The 14516-nt window shown below is 51.5% G+C and overlaps 3 protein-coding genes and 1 long non-coding RNA gene across 9 annotated transcripts in view; 2 read left to right on the forward strand and 2 right to left on the reverse strand.

The window, feature by feature from the left end:
- Positions 1 to 980: 980 nt before the first annotated feature.
- ZNF622 (zinc finger protein 622) lies at positions 981 to 7849 on the reverse strand. Of its 2 annotated transcripts, none has more exons than XM_032957348.2 (8): positions 7721 to 7849; positions 5252 to 5609; positions 4258 to 4558; positions 3539 to 3847; positions 2806 to 2968; positions 2131 to 2270; positions 1530 to 1673; positions 981 to 1399 (listed from the first exon to the last, which is right to left on the reverse strand). In XM_032957348.2, exons 2-8 carry the CDS (start codon positions 5573 to 5575, stop codon positions 1269 to 1271), a joined length of 1512 nt encoding a protein of 503 aa, XP_032813239.1. In that variant the 5' UTR covers positions 5576 to 5609; positions 7721 to 7849; the 3' UTR covers positions 981 to 1268. The 2 variants fall into 2 exon arrangements, with proteins under 2 accessions (XP_032813239.1, XP_075924144.1); XM_076068029.1 differs by lacking the exon at positions 7721 to 7849 and adding an exon at positions 7142 to 7561.
- On the forward strand, positions 1670 to 4805 carry LOC142925126 (uncharacterized). Its single transcript, XR_012942218.1, has 2 exons — positions 1670 to 1862; positions 3447 to 4805. It is a non-coding gene; the product is annotated as an uncharacterized LOC142925126 (long non-coding RNA).
- An 85-nt stretch (positions 7850 to 7934) lies between the features above and the next one.
- Positions 7935 to 11146, forward strand: RPL37A (ribosomal protein L37a). 2 transcript variants are annotated; one of them, XM_032957350.2, is made up of 4 exons: positions 7935 to 8067; positions 9897 to 10025; positions 10743 to 10825; positions 11009 to 11146. In XM_032957350.2, exons 1-4 carry the CDS (start codon positions 8065 to 8067, stop codon positions 11070 to 11072), a joined length of 279 nt encoding a protein of 92 aa, XP_032813241.1. In that variant the 5' UTR covers positions 7935 to 8064; the 3' UTR covers positions 11073 to 11146. The 2 variants fall into 2 exon arrangements, with proteins under 2 accessions (XP_032813241.1, XP_032813240.1); XM_032957349.2 differs by lacking the exon at positions 7935 to 8067 and adding an exon at positions 8145 to 8186.
- A 272-nt stretch (positions 11147 to 11418) lies between these two features.
- The window catches only part of LOC116943961 (unconventional myosin-X-like), a 34977-nt gene continuing 31879 nt past the window's right edge, over positions 11419 to 14516 (reverse strand). For all 4 annotated transcript variants that reach the window (XM_076068025.1, XM_076068027.1, XM_076068026.1 and 1 more), the window contains one exon: positions 11419 to 13845. In XM_076068025.1, coding sequence (XP_075924140.1) covers positions 13732 to 13845 — 114 coding nt within the window. In that variant the 3' untranslated portion in view covers positions 11419 to 13731. The remainder of the gene's footprint in view (positions 13846 to 14516) is intronic.

Here is a 14516-nt window from a genome sequence, read left to right on the forward strand (position 1 = left end):
AGGACTACCATCATATGCCCCAATCATTCCCACATTGTTACCAAAACAACGGACCCATTTCACAGAATTAAGCGGCTGGCTACAGTGACGTGGAGTTGAAAAAAGGCATGACTGAAGATGTGAAAACCTCCACGGCCGTACTCTTAGTCAAGGCTGCTCTGGCTCGGCCTCGAAAGCGGCTCAGCTCAGGCTTAAGCCGCTCGGTTGCTTCCCAAGACGCATGGAGGACTCAGCCACGGCTCAAACTCCGCTCATGGAAATCCTCAGCACAGGGAATTTGTGCAAAGATTTTAATAGTAATAGATCGCCGGTACACGAACTGTGTTCACACGGAGCCGAGTATCACGGCCGTGGTGGTACTTGGCTGTGCTACACACTCGCTCATCTCCCACCGCACGATGTCACCGACACAAGGAACCCACGAATTTCCAACATGCTTGGCCACAACCGGACGATACTATAATTACGATTATCCTTGTCGTAATTACAACCCGATGGCTGTTTCTAAACGTGCCGTTGTATCGGGATTATCCTGTCGGTTTAATCTTCCTTGTTTTCTTTTGTGAATAACTATTTATTAAACGAGTGCTTTGAAAACATGCCTTGCGGAGTCATTGGTGATGTGGCATCAACAAAAGCTCAGTCCACGTGATTATTCGGTGCGCAACTTTGCAGGTGGCTCAGTGGTTGAGCGAGCGCGGCTTGTGGATTGGAACGCAGCGAGTTCAAATCCTGGTTGGGGGTTGACTCAACCCATTATGCCGCTGGTATTGGTCAAATTGGTATCACTTTCGGAAAGTCAACGGTAGTTGTCCTATGGATAGACTCACTCCCGCTAGATGAATGTGGAATTTCCACCACTGACTCAAGGCTGTAAATAGAGCAAAAAAAAACCCCAGTGACTTCTGAAGTGTCAGCGTGTGCTTTATAAGCATTGTTGATCCTAAAGTTGATTCAGAAAAGGCTTATGTTCAGTGAAATTCAGTTTCATGTCTTTAAATTATTCTTTATTCCTACTAGACTTGCTGCAAAGCACAAAAAATAAAACTGCGAAGTTGAATTACAATGTTTATGGCAAATGATATCGCGATAATCGTCAAATCATGAGATTTGATAACAGTATCGTATTGTGGAAAATTATATCATGACAACCCTACTTCCCAACTGCACAACACAGTATCGGATTCGACCAATCAACCAAACTCTGTGACCCGTGGCCTCGCGACCTCCATCATTGTCCTCCTCCGCCGCCGTCTGAGCTCCGTTCATCAGATCGGCACTTGCGAGCGGAAGTGGTGCTGCAGCATGTTGCCGCGCATGCCCATCTTCATCGCCCACTTGGCCTTGTGGCGCTGCAGGAAGCGCATGTCTCGCTGGCGCCGCATTGCAGCCTCCCCGCCTGCGGGAGATCATAAGCGACGGAAGATAGCGGGGTTAATGGAATTTACCCGAGTTTAAAAAAAAAATCCCAATCGTGCTATGGCCATTATTAACGTTTTCCAGCCCTCCCCACCCCCCCCCATCCGTACCGGCGTTGCCGTTCCATCCGAGCGCGCGGTACTGCTGCATGACGCGGCCCAGCAGACGGCCGCTCCTGTGCACCACCACGGCCTGCCCTGGTGCAAACCGCTGGCGGTAGTACACCAGAAGGGAGCGGTGGCCCACCTTCACTCCTGCGTGGGCAAGGGGGGACCGGGGGCAGTAGATGTTTGACTAAAGATGAAAGGCGGGCGACGAAACGACAACCTGGTAACTCATGTCTTTGCTGAACCAGAGCTCGAAGACCTGATGGTAGCACTTGGGATGCGACAACGACGACGCGAGTGGGTACGATTCCCGAATTGGGCGCCTTTCTCCGTGAGGTTTGTGAATTCTCCTTGTTCTGCGTATGATTTCCCAGTTTCCCAACATGGATAAATATATATAAATCTCAACAGGTATATGCCAAACATTCCAATGCTAAAAAAATTACCTGCAAATTACTCCAAATGGGATTACACACAGCAGCACATCGCCCCCACCTACTGCGAACACTTGGCAGGACCCTATTGAAGAGTCTTGGGATTCCACAGTGAGGCTATCCTAGTTAAACAGGCGTAGTGGTAGTAGTGGCAGTAGCAGTAATCGTACCTGAGGGCAGCTGCAGCTCCATGGTGGTCTCGTCGTACTCCACGAGCTGCTTCTCCCCCAGCCTGCTGTCCTCCTCGTCGTCCTCCTCGTCCTCACCGTCCACGTCGCGCCCTCCCACCCGGAACTCCATGTAGCTCGGCCTGGACAAACGATCACAACCCCAAACATCACCCTCAGATCACGTGATCAGAATAACGCGCAACAGCAGTCGCAGCAGCGGCAGCAACCGTCGCCCGCTACCAGCAAGACCGATGCGCGATTCCAGGCTATGCTGCCGAGTATACCTTGTGCCGCACAAGGAAAGCTGCCACTTGGGGTGCCCTTTCAAAATTTTCGTGACGTGATTAAAGTCGCTTAGCGCATTTAAAGCTCTCCGAAAGGCACCCCAGTGTATTTGCCCTCTGATCAAAAACAGATCGCTGTCGCACAGCCCGTCAACGTGACGCAGCCTTCCGACAGCGGTAACGTCAGGTGGCGAATGCGAGGGAGCCTCGTGGACACGGGAAGGTGTTCGAGCAACTTTCGTCCATGCGAGGCAGCCTCTCGTATGCATGTTGAATTTCTTTCGCACTGTACGTAGCCAACCACGCGAATAGGAGGTGCAGGGGAAGGACAAACTAAACACAAAAAGCAGTTTTAAAGAAATGGGTTTTTCGACAGAGGCGGCCCGTTTACCGAAAGTCGTAGAAATCTGCGAACTCGAGGGCGGCGTCGCCGTCCGTGAAGAGCTTGCAGTGGCCCTTGTCGCGCATGTGCTTCCGCACGGCGTCCAGCGAGTAGAACGAGCGGCCCTTCTCGTTGCACCACAGGCACACGTTGCCCGCGCCAACCTTCTCCCCTGCAGCAGCACCAGCAACGGCACCAGCAACAGAGGCACAGCACCACAGCAACAGAAGCATTGTCGGTCTACGAATACACGTTTGTGGACTAATAAATGTACATCGCTTTTGTCAATCCAAAAGTGATATACATTTATTAGTGAGGCAACCTCCCATGCCTCCCCCCGTGGCATGGGAGGTTGCCTCACTATACTGCACCACGTTAGTTGGTGCACGTTGTAGGTAGGAAACATAGTGGAACAGTAGTGTAATGGATTTGCTGCACTGCCCACACCACACAGTAGACCTGTCCTTTGTGGATGGTGGTCACCCATTCAAGCACTATCCAGACTTATACCTGCTTAGCTGATGAGGTCAGTCACATTGCTGATTATTTGGTGACAGGCAGTAAAATAAGAAAAAAAAGATTAAGCGTTTTGTGACAACTGGCCGCATGTTTATTTTTGTTGCCGATTTATGAATTTTGTTGTCTTCCAGCAACTGCCGGCTCGTCTTCTGAAGACGCGCGGCACCCGCGGCACTCGCACAGACAGTGCCGCCAGGCTGCTTGCGCCGGGAGCAGGACCCACCGAGGTAACGCATGAGCCCCGGAAGGTCGACCAGGTACTGCACGTCGGGGATGAAGAAGCCGTGCTCGCGGGACATGTGCGCCAGGCTGCGTGCGAGCGTGCGCGAGCGCTGCGGGCAGAAGAAGCAGCCGTTGTGCGGCAGCGTCCCCGCCATGGCCGGCTGCCCGTCGGCCGACAACACGGCGCCCTCCGCACCCTCCGTCGTCGCTCCCAACTCCATGTCAACTGCGCCCTCGTCCTCGTCGTCTTCTTCTTCTTCCCAGTCATCATCGTCGTCATCTTTGTCGGTGCCCAGGTCTTCCCACTCATCTGTAGCGGGGTGAGATGTAACGAACAAAAGGTTAAAGTAGTGTCCCGCTCAGTGGGGAGTCGGGAGGGGAGCGCTCGCCTCCCGCTTACCGCACCGCGTCGGTGGTGGGAATGCCGCGTTCCTACGGCGGGAGCGAGGTCATTTCCACGACGACCACGGGTGATGTCTGACAAAGCCGGTACTCATTTTATCGGCCCCAGAGATGACTTGCTCATTGAAGCCCGACTGGGATATTAACTCGCAACCTTCCAATTTGTGCACAGCATGCTCTATCCACTGCTCCATGTAGCAGTAAGGTAGTTAACCAGACGAGGTAGTTAACATCTCGCCACCATGCCGCCGTGATAATCGGACAACGCAGCTCCGACCGTGTCCCTTACAACGTAGTGCGCCGCGAGCGACGTCTCACCGTTGCCTGCCGTCTCCTGCCCGGCCTGCGCCGTTGTCGGCACCTTGCCATCCTTGCTGCGCTCCTGTGCCTCTCGCTGCTCCAGCCACATTAGGCGCGGTGGCCGCGGTGGCCGGGATGGGGCCTGCGCCCCTGCCGTGCCGTCGGCTTCCTTGGCGGGGTCGCTCCGACGGGCCAGGCTCGGGGATTTGTGCGGCGAGGCCTTGAACACGGCCTGCTGGATGGCGGCGTTCATCTCGTCTTTGCTGAGCGGCTGTATCTCCAGGCCCTTCTCGACGTTCTTCTTGTTCATGCGCTCTACCTGCACAGGCAGGCACGCGCGAGATTTTGTGAGTGCTGGAACAACACCTCGGTGCGGTCATTTAAATCAGAACGATGGAAATAATCCCTTCGATGGTAGTTGTGTGATATCCGGTTCAATTGATTATTCTCAAAGAAGAAGCGTCGCACTACTCTGCAAGATTTGAATTATATGTTTAACGGTCGGACATTGGCAGGACATTCATTCCAACAAACAGCTCTTGTAAAAAACATGAATTAATGTCAAGTGGGGAGGGATCGTTGTTGAGTGAAGAATCTGGAAATAGTGTGAATCTTGGATTTATCTATAATTTCAAAAACTATAAACTATTTTTCTTTTACCAGGTAAGGCCGACTGAGCTATGTAGCTCTTTTTCAGAAGCTACCTGGCCACAAATGATAGCTCAACGAAGTGGCTTATCACGTGGAAATGTATCACGGCCAAATACTCGAAACGCCTGATTCTAAATGTGGAGGGAAAAACGGGAGGACGCGGAGAAAAATCCACGCAACCACGGGGAGAGAGACACGCAGACTCCAAATATACAGCAGGCGTCAGGGTCGGGATGGAACCCACGACCTGCATACCAGGCACATAGGTTAAGATCTCGCTGCCGTGATCGCCACGGCAGCCGGAGGGCACCCGCGAGGGGCGACTCGCCCAAAGCTTCCTTCGCTTGTGCACACGCCGTACCTCGTCGTGGGCAGCCTGCGCCGCGTCGCGTTGCCGCGCCTCGGCCTGCAAGTGGCGGTGCGAGCGCAGGTGGTTGTCGTACGCGTTGTGCGAGGCGAAGCCCTTGCCGCACGTGGCGCACGGCTGATGCACGACGGCGCCGGGAACCTGCGCCGCGGCTCGCTGCGCCAGCACGCGCTCCGCGAAGCTCTCGGCCGTCACGGGCGCCATCTGCGCCACCTTGCGCTTGAGGTTGTAGCGGTGCCAGTCCGTCTTGTAGTGGGCGCGCTGCAGGTCGGCGCAGGCGAAGGCCACGCGGCAGGACATGCACGTGAAGGCAGACATGGCGGCGTGGCACTTGGGACGGCGGGTTCTGCGCCTTCGGCCCACAGACAGCGTCAACGGCACGGCTATGTTAGTAATGGCAAAGTGACTGCACCCACCTGTTCTGTGGTATCCACTCTCGCGAAAAATGAAGGTTTACATCATCGTTAATTAAACTGCTCTCAGTACATCAAGGCGCTGAAGCAAAGGATATTTGAAATAACTCAGGGAGTGATTGCAGACAAGGTTTAAAAAAGACAACACAACTAAATTTAAACATTACACTGCACTGGAATGAATTCGAATGGATACTTTTGATGCCAATGACACAGTAAGGATGACATTTTGGGAAGGATTAAAAACATTTGTAAGGAAGAACGAATAATAGCGGGATGTAAATCAGGTCATTCAGAGGAGACTATCAATCATACGAGAATGTCAATCATAGGCAAATATCCATCACACCAGAACGTCCATAACAGCTGAACATCAATCGTAAGTTTGTCAATCACAGCTGAATGTCAATCAGAACGCAGATGAATCGCAAGCAAATGTCCATGGCATAAAAGTGCCAATCGCTGGCAAACGTCAATCCCATCTTATGTCGCGGGGAAATACCGATCGCGTTAAACAGGGGAAATACCGATCGCGTTAACAGCGGAAAGGTGCAAGAGGGCAGCGAGTCACGGCGACACCCCTGGACATCGACAACAGCAATAACCCCAAGCCCCGTGAGAGGCCGTGACGACTCCTGAACCCACTAAAGTTGCTCAACTTCGAGCGAGAGAACAAGTCGTCGTGGAATTCGGCCAAACATCCCGAGGAATTAACTCTCCTGGGGAAATTAAAAAAAAGTTTGAAGACTCGGCAAGGCTTCCAAATGATAAAAGTGACATTTTCACTATGGTAACAGAGTTTATGTGCAGGTTCTTTATTTTACACCCCCGCCCGCACTGCTCCGCCAAGCCGATACCCATCACGATAAACTTTACACGACCAGTTGAGGGATTCTCCTCCAGGAGACGGCCCTCTCTACTTTGCCTGCTCTAGCCCGAGGGGTAAGGTCTCCTCTAGAAGGACTCTTGGGCTATCACAGACCAAGTGGACCCGAGACTTTACAGCCACCAACTACGACGAGAGTCTCCCAAACCCCCTCGCCTGCACCGCCTCCTTCCTGGTCTATCCTCCAGCGAGGAGCCACGTGGAATGGAGCCCTACGGACGTGGTCGACTCCCCCCCCGGCACCTGGTGGTCTACCAGGCCTGAACCACCACTCTGCCGTGTCCCCTATATAGCAGCCGTCTTCTCTCGACCCCATTACTCCACTGTTATAGACCCCTGCTGTGCCAGGCCTCCTTCACGGACTCACCCGTTACACCCCCCCCCCCATCCCTCACCACGTTACACCCCCCCCCCATTCCTCACCCGTTAACCCCCCCCCATTCCTCACCATGTTACACCCCCCCCCCATTCCTCACCACGTTACCCCCCCCCCATCCCTCACCACGTTACCCCCCCCCCCATTCCTCACCACGTTACCCCCCCCCATTCCTCACCACGTTACCCCCACTCCAACCCATCCCTCACCCGGCTCCTCTTCACTCCACGAGGCGCCTGTGCAGGAGACGTTCACCACCACCACCCCCAGCTGCTGCGGCTTCTCTAAGCCGTCGTCCCCACGACCTCCCGAGCGCTGCTCAGCTTGGCGGATAGAAGAGCCACAGAGTGGAGTCCACTCGATCGAGACAGATGGGAGAGAGAGGGAGTGATGGGAGAGCGATGGGAGCGCGAGAGATGGGAGATAGATTAGAGAGAGATGGGAGTGATGGGAGAGGGAGCGATGGGAGAGGGAGAGAAGGGAGAGATGGGAGAGGGAGCGATGGGAGAGAGAGAGATGGGAGAGGGAGCGATGGGAGCGCGACGCTTGAGGTGGTGACGCAGCGCCACTGGGGCCGAGTCGCAGCCGCACGAGTCCGCGAGCACAAATCCCTACTGCACATGGCGCCAGCCGGCCCCGCTGGCCAATCCAGCACGGCGATCGGGGGCACGTGGTGCGACCACAGACCAATCGCTTCGCGCGAACGCTTGGCTTCGGTGCGCACGCGCTGGGGTTTCTAAACCGCGATGATGTCATCTCACTACGTTGCTGCTGCCTCTCTGGCCTACCTCTGTGTGCTGTGAAGAAGGGCCTTTGCTCGAAACGTCGCCTATTATATTTTTTTAGGTCTCCATGTTATTGACGAATGTGCCGCGTTTTATTGTTGTTTGTGCACCACTGCGAACGCGGAATCTCAAAAATATTTGTTACGTTGGAGCTGGAGCACACTTTGATGAGGTCATCACGTTTGAGCTCGCGAGATGACTTCGACACGTGAATAATATTGCTTCGCGTGATGACGTCATCTTGCGATACACCAGGGGTCGTGCTCGCGTGATGACGTCACGGGGTAGGAGCCCCTAGTCGCGCATGCGCAGTGAGGACTCCCTTCTTTCCGCCACAGCCGCCCGCCATGGTGGGTTTCTACGTCCGCGGCCATCCGAGGCTTCGCGATCCGCGTTCATCCTCGGCCATGGAGCTCTCCTCGCGGGAACTCGCGTGCTCAGAATGTCGCCGCCGCCTTGCTTCGCGACTGTGTGCAGCTATTTATTGTCGGAGTGTCCTGGTTTTAGCGACTTCGGTGTTGGCTTAGATTCGAGGGCGGCAGGCCCCCTGGCTTCGCGGCCATTGAACGTCAACTTGTTGAGGCCTCGCCTGTGGTGCAGTGGACGCGTTGATAAATAGTTATACTCGTTATAATTACACGCTGTTTAGTTACAGATTACGTTCCGCGCAGCGTTATTCATTGGTGCGAGTTTTATATGTGCGTTGTTTTCGCCGTGGTCTATCCACTGTTAGATGAAAGCAGTCCGCCTCTTTTTAACGACCTTGCGACTCGCCTGTTTGTGTTGCGCGGCGATACCATTGATGGTGACAGACGCCTACGTTGGGTTGCGAGTGTGGCTTAGACCGCCGCCACCGTGTCGATCTATTTCGTCGGTTGGACGAGCATGTATTCAACCCGCCACTGAGCTCACGCAAGTAGCCGGATTGGCTGCAGGTTGCACCGCAAGTGATGGCGTCTTAAGAAACCGCGTGTCCAGCAGCTGTGGACAGAAAACGCCATAAGCATCATATAGGCCGCGGGACTCGGTTGGGGATCGGTGCAGTAGTACTACCCGTGTACGGTGCTTGTGATGCCTCGACACCTTCCAACTTGGTGTGGGAGAGTAGCAGCAGCACCAGACGTGCGTGTTGGCGCGGTCATTCCCTCATCCAGCAGTGGATTGACCTGAGGAGTGTAGGCGTCCTAAACCTGCTTGGAGAGTTGCCGCAGGTTTCCCTTCAAAAATATTCCTCGCTGGGTTCTCGATTGGTTTTATGTGCGCATGGCTCAACACACGAGACCAGGAATCTGAATAATATATTTAACGTTTTTGTGCGGATTTCAATAAGTTCCCGAGTGTTGACAATGTTTCATCTCCGTACAGGTCTTCTTGGATTAGATCACGTAAATATGCAAATGTGTCGTTAAACCCGCCACCGGCCGATTAGTAAGGTTTGTCACGTAAACAGAACATGCCGATTCGTTCCTAGTACAGCACAAATATGGCTGTCGCCTGATGAAGCTAGGTGTAATTACTGGCGAAACGTACTCGGATTGTAAATGTTGTGGCTTGGCTCTCCAACACCGATGTGCTGTACTAGTATACTACACAATACACTACACACTGGTGCTGTACTAGTATACTACACTATACAATACACTAGTGCTGTACTAGTAACGAATTGGCATGTTCAGTTTACGTGACAACCCTTACTAGTTGGCTGTGGCGGGTTTTATCGACACTTTTATATATTTACGCGATCTAACCCAAAAAACTCTACTATTGATGATATTGGCCGCGAAAGCCTACGTGTTAAACTGAATGTTTAATCTGCAATGCAGTAAATTGCCGATGTGTAGGGTATTCCACGCCACCAGACCTTAATGTTTACTGTTGTACGTAAACTGTTATGGTGGTGTGTTTCGTTAAAAAACTATCCTTTAGCCTTTGTCTACTGCGACCTATTCGATTTTGCCCAACCTCTTTGTGCTGAAAGCGTGCCATAGGTAATTGTAGACTTATGGGTGGAAATTGTTCTTAAAGGGTGAGTAAAATATAAACTTGAATATTGTTTTGTTTGGGAAGTCTGTCGTAATGTGACCTTGGTGCGAATCATCTGGGTGGATAGAAGACCCTGCGTGTCCAGGCAAAATAACGTTTTGTGTGGTCTTTGCCTTCTGCTCTCTTTCTCCGCTAGGCAAAGCGCACGAAGAAGGTTGGCATTGTGGGCAAGTATGGCACGCGGTACGGCGCGTCCCTGCGTAAGATGGTGAAGAAAATCGAGATCAGCCAGCACGCCAAGTACACGTGCTCCTTCTGTGGCAAGGTGAGGGGCGCCAACCCACGTGGCAATAGGGGCACGTCTGGGCGTTATCCGGTGGCTCGCGCTGGTTGGGTCAAGTTGTGAGTGCCAGCCTGCAAAGGTCAAGATTGCAATTGGGTGGTGGTCGTCACCGGCAATGGTTGCCTCAACAGGTTTTTTTTTGCGAATAAAATTGGGCCTGGACTACTCTCCTTGCAGTTGCAGGGCAGAAAAAGCAGTCTCAGATACGACTGCCTCGATCCTTAAACCGACTACAATAACAGGTCATCGGCTAATAAAGCAAGACTTTAAAGGACCGATAAAAAGTTAAACGTCGTTACCCCAAGGAGTGGCAGTGGCTGTTTCTGTCTGGGTAAATGGGATATGGCTTCTTTCAATTTTAATTTCAGACGTTACACGTGACTAACCCAGGGTTTTGTCGCTTGTGTACACCGATCACTGTTCATTAAACACTCTTCTAGAAATTCTCATTTGCTAGACACAACTCCCATCGCTTCCTCTGCCCTACCAATTTGCCGTGGTTGCTCATGATAAATGCACTACCAGTGAAGATTTCCATCCACAATTCCCATAAATTGCCCTCGTGTTGTCCTTAACAAATTGTGGTCCTCGTGTCTTAGTACACGCACACGTGTTGTGCTCACGCTTGTTAACTGTGCCTTGACCGGTGATTTCCGCTCAGTGTACCTGTGGTGCTCGTGTTGTCCTTGTGAAATCCAGACCAAGATGAAGAGGAGGGCGGTGGGCATCTGGCACTGCGGCTCGTGCATGAAGACCGTGGCAGGAGGTGCATGGACCTACAAGTACGTCTTGCACGCTATGTTGAGCCAAAGCCTAAGATGCTTTTACCATTCCTTATCGTTTTCTGTAATATTTTCAAAGGTAATTATTTTGAAAATAACCAAGGTGTGTATTATTAGGATAAAGGTTTAGAAACGTTTATTACGATGTCACCTAATGTGTGTAACTGCCCGTTCCTCCTCCAGCACGACCTCGGCTGTCACAGTGAGGTCTGCCATCCGCCGCCTGCGTGAGCTCAAGGACCAGTGAGGGACCCTTCCCACACTACTCGCACCACCATCCTAGTACACCAGGGAGATCACAATAAAGTGTATATGAACCAGCATCAGTGCCTGTGCGTTTTTTGTTCTGTGCAGTGTGCTCTTCATTTCTGCATCATTGCTCGCGAATTGGGAAATGGCAAAGCAACATTGCTGCCACCCACCCCCCCCCTCACATTGCTAATGCCCACTTGGTGACCAGTGATGCTGCGTTCATTCACATGGTGCCACTTGGGTGAGCTGGTGCAAGGCATCTCAAGTTGTACTGCAGAGTTGTATTAAGTGTTGAGGACATTGGTAATGAACAAGTATTTCAAACATCACAAACCAACACGTTTAGATTTTATAGTTTTGTTTAATAAAGTTAACGTGCAAAATCCACCAACCTCTCGGCAACCTTTGTGTATTTAAATGGTAAGCCACAACTGAGCACAATATGCATGTAAAAAATCCTTGGTGCTTGGAAAAATATCAAACGTTTTACACATTGTGTTAAACTTGGCTTTAGTCATGTATGGGATGTTCTGTCCTTGATTCATTTATTGCCTTTGCGGTGCTTGTTCAAATTTAGTGGTTGCAGTGTTCCCAAAAACCAATCACCAACAACTTTAGTGGAATATAATCAATGCGCAACTCAGTACATACCCCGTGTCAGTCACAAATCATTACCACCGTCGTTTTCTGCACCAATAGTATGGGAACACCCCCAATTCCCTGCTGATAACATTTACAAATCGGTACCATTCATAGGCACTCAAGTTTTCAATGAACAGTTTTTCATAGTCTTCAATGCAAATGTATTTACACTATTTACATTCCCCGGTGTATGGGATTTTAACATCGCGTGGCTTTCACCAATTTTCAACGAGTATATTCCAGTTTGAAAAAAATCCATTTATAGACCTTGACGTCCCAATATTTCCTTTGGAATCTAAAACGTAAGTAAACGTCCCAGGTTACACCTGGACGTGTAATGCATTTTGATTGTGCTCTGTAGCCAGGTATCCACTGCCCTTGCACTATTAGGCCGGCAGCTTTATTGTATGAGGCCTGCCACTTTGAAATGGCCCATGTGAGTTATGTCACTGCAAGGACGCTACCCATGTCTGCTTCAGAACCGATCTAACGGGAAAACAGGCAGCGCATTCGTGTGATGAAGTTCAGCATTAATAATTTTTCACGTTCTTGGGTAAAGGGAAGGTGTATTAAATACGTGGCATGTCGGAGACATTGAAAGCCCTATTTGACCCTTGGTAAGAACAATATTGCTTACCCCCTCTCGTCTACTGGAAAAATGTCTCAACTTGAGGCTGTTCAATACAGCTCAACTCGTTCATGAATGAACTTTATGAACAATGCCAAGTGCTTTGTTTTAAACCCTGGATTTACTGCACACCACTTTAACACGATGGCTTTAACACTGCAAAGGCGAGCACCTTGATGTAGCAGTCGCCGCCTACGCTCTGTACAAGTTCGATGCGTCGTTTGGGGATTTTTCTAAGCGCGCAAACGGCGAACGTTGATGGGAAAGTGTGGGGGCCACAACTCGACACAGCCAGGTGAGGTGACGACTCGGGACTGCAGATCGCGAGACGAGCGCGGGTAACGTTCGTCCTTAATACTTTGTGCAGCGAGCTCACCACGTTATTGAGTTCAGATTTGTGGTTGCATGGAACGAGACCGTGGTCGTTTGTGGAGCGTTAAAAAAACGGCGGTGATAAAACCAGCAGGGGTCGCAACTCGGCGATGAAACATTGCCGAGTGTCTGCATTGAGTGCGGTGCGAGGTCTGTGTCCGTGCCACAGCGTGTGGTGGGGCTTGGAGCCGTTCCAAACCCACGAGACCTCTTGTGCTTGTTGAGACTTGACGCTAAAGTTCCCCGGCCGGTTTTTGTTTTGATCAGCGACGAGGGCGTGATGGGCTCGCCCCCTCTGTAATGTCAGAGGATTATTTCACGTCAGCGATGTTGGCAGTCGTGCCCGTGAAAATAACATGTTTTTGTTCAACAGTAACGTGACACTCCCACGCAGTGACACCGGGGAGGTACATGTGGGCCACCGAAATGGGACCTTTAGATAATGCTTTGTTGTAAACCACTTGTCAATTGTAAGATGCAAACATCTTGCAACAACTTGGAAGTTGATTGGCGTCGCTTCACGTGCTGCAATTGCCTTATGTTTGATTTCATTTTAAAACTCATCAATTCCATTTCCTTTCATTCCTTGCGTCCCATTCAAAAACACAATGCCCTGACGTTGGAAATAAGGCACCACGGTTAAGTGCTGCTCTTAGGTTGGGCAGACATGGAATAAAAACATCACCCATGTGCCAAGCAGGCAAAGTCCGGTCGCATGGAAACAGCTGGGGGTAGGGGGAGTCGTCTCTGTCCTCACACGTGCCGCTGGATTGGAGGTCCTGGGAGGGTCTTTGTGACGTCAATGGCACAACTGCGTCATGCTGACCGTGGCTCTTCGGGCGTTCTTCTTCGTAGGAGATGCACCAAGATTCCTTTGACGTTTTTTATGGCCCGAGTAATCGACCACAAAGAAATGTTGAGCGATTTTGGTGGATCGGTCGACCGTGATCGCAGCTCTTCATAGTTACGTTGGGGAGATGACGCTTCATCCCGTGCTCAAATCCCGACGCCCTCAGGGGCAGGCGCTGCTCCAGCTGCCCTGGCTGCTGCACAGCGAGCGCTGCACGTGGTGCCGCCGCACCAGGCGCGCCACGTACACCTTCATGAGCTTGGCGATCTCCACCACCTGCAGCGGCGAGACGAACGCTCGGTTGACGCATTTGTGTGTGCGGCATTTTCTGGTGACTATCTGTCGCCCTTCAGCAACCAAGCCCTTAATGTCACCTGCACAGCTAAGTACATACGACAAGAGTGACTGTGCAGTGACTTTTCTCCGGTGCTGTGGTTCACCTGACCTTAACGTTAACATTTAGGATGCGTGGCATGCGCCTCCTAGATACTTGGCCAAGAGGGAGATTTTATTTTGGTTGTGTATTTTGTAATCCCTGCTGGTTTGGTTACAGAGCTCACACGCTAACCATGTTTTTGAACCTACATAGCAATTGGATGGGGGACCACCACGCACAAACAGGTTATAGGCTGCACCCATTTTTGGGTTACATTAATGAAAAATCTCAAACGGTCTCTGGCGTGGAAGGGTCAGGTAAAATACCCTCCGAGACCAGTGGTCGCGGCAGGCGTGCCATCAAGAAATGGTGTTTTGTAAAATGACCTTTCTGCAACGGATCCACATACCACAAGCTTAGAAGCACTGCTCTAGGGGGCCGTCTAGAGCTCCTCGTAGAGGCCCTTCCGCCAGCAGTGGCGTGAGCAGGCAATTGCAGGGCTTCACCTTTGCTTTCTAACTCAATTTCCTGGGTGAATAAATGCTATCAATTACATAAGCAGCCACAACAT

The sequence above is a fragment of the Petromyzon marinus genome, chromosome 19 (assembly GCF_048934315.1).
Source record: "Petromyzon marinus isolate PM22_M1 ecotype Great Lakes invasive population chromosome 19, UKy_Petmar_22M1.pri1.0, whole genome shotgun sequence".
Classification (NCBI taxonomy): Eukaryota; Metazoa; Chordata; class Hyperoartia; order Petromyzontiformes; family Petromyzontidae; genus Petromyzon; species Petromyzon marinus.

What these genes read in the sequence shown, in the direction of transcription:
- RPL37A (XM_032957349.2), top strand. Translation starts at nt 8,160, where the DNA reads ATGTCGCCGCCGCCTTGCTTCGCGACT. An exon ending in CGTGCTCCTTCTGTGGCAAG is followed by an intron (nt 10,026 to 10,742) that starts GTGAGGGGCGCC and finishes TGTGAAATCCAG; the next exon opens with ACCAAGATGAAGAGGAGGGC. An exon ending in GGAGGTGCATGGACCTACAA is followed by an intron (nt 10,826 to 11,008) that starts GTACGTCTTGCA and finishes TTCCTCCTCCAG; the next exon opens with CACGACCTCGGCTGTCACAG.
- ZNF622 (XM_032957348.2), bottom strand. Translation starts at nt 5,575, where the DNA reads ATGTCTGCCTTCACGTGCATGTCCTGCCGCGTGGCCTTCGCCTGCGCC. An exon ending in GCAGGAGACGGCAGGCAACG is followed by an intron (nt 3,848 to 4,257) that starts GTGAGACGTCGC and finishes ACCCCGCTACAG; the next exon opens with ATGAGTGGGAAGACCTGGGC. An exon ending in CGGATGGAACGGCAACGCCG is followed by an intron (nt 1,400 to 1,529) that starts GTACGGATGGGG and finishes GATCTCCCGCAG; the next exon opens with GCGGGGAGGCTGCAATGCGG.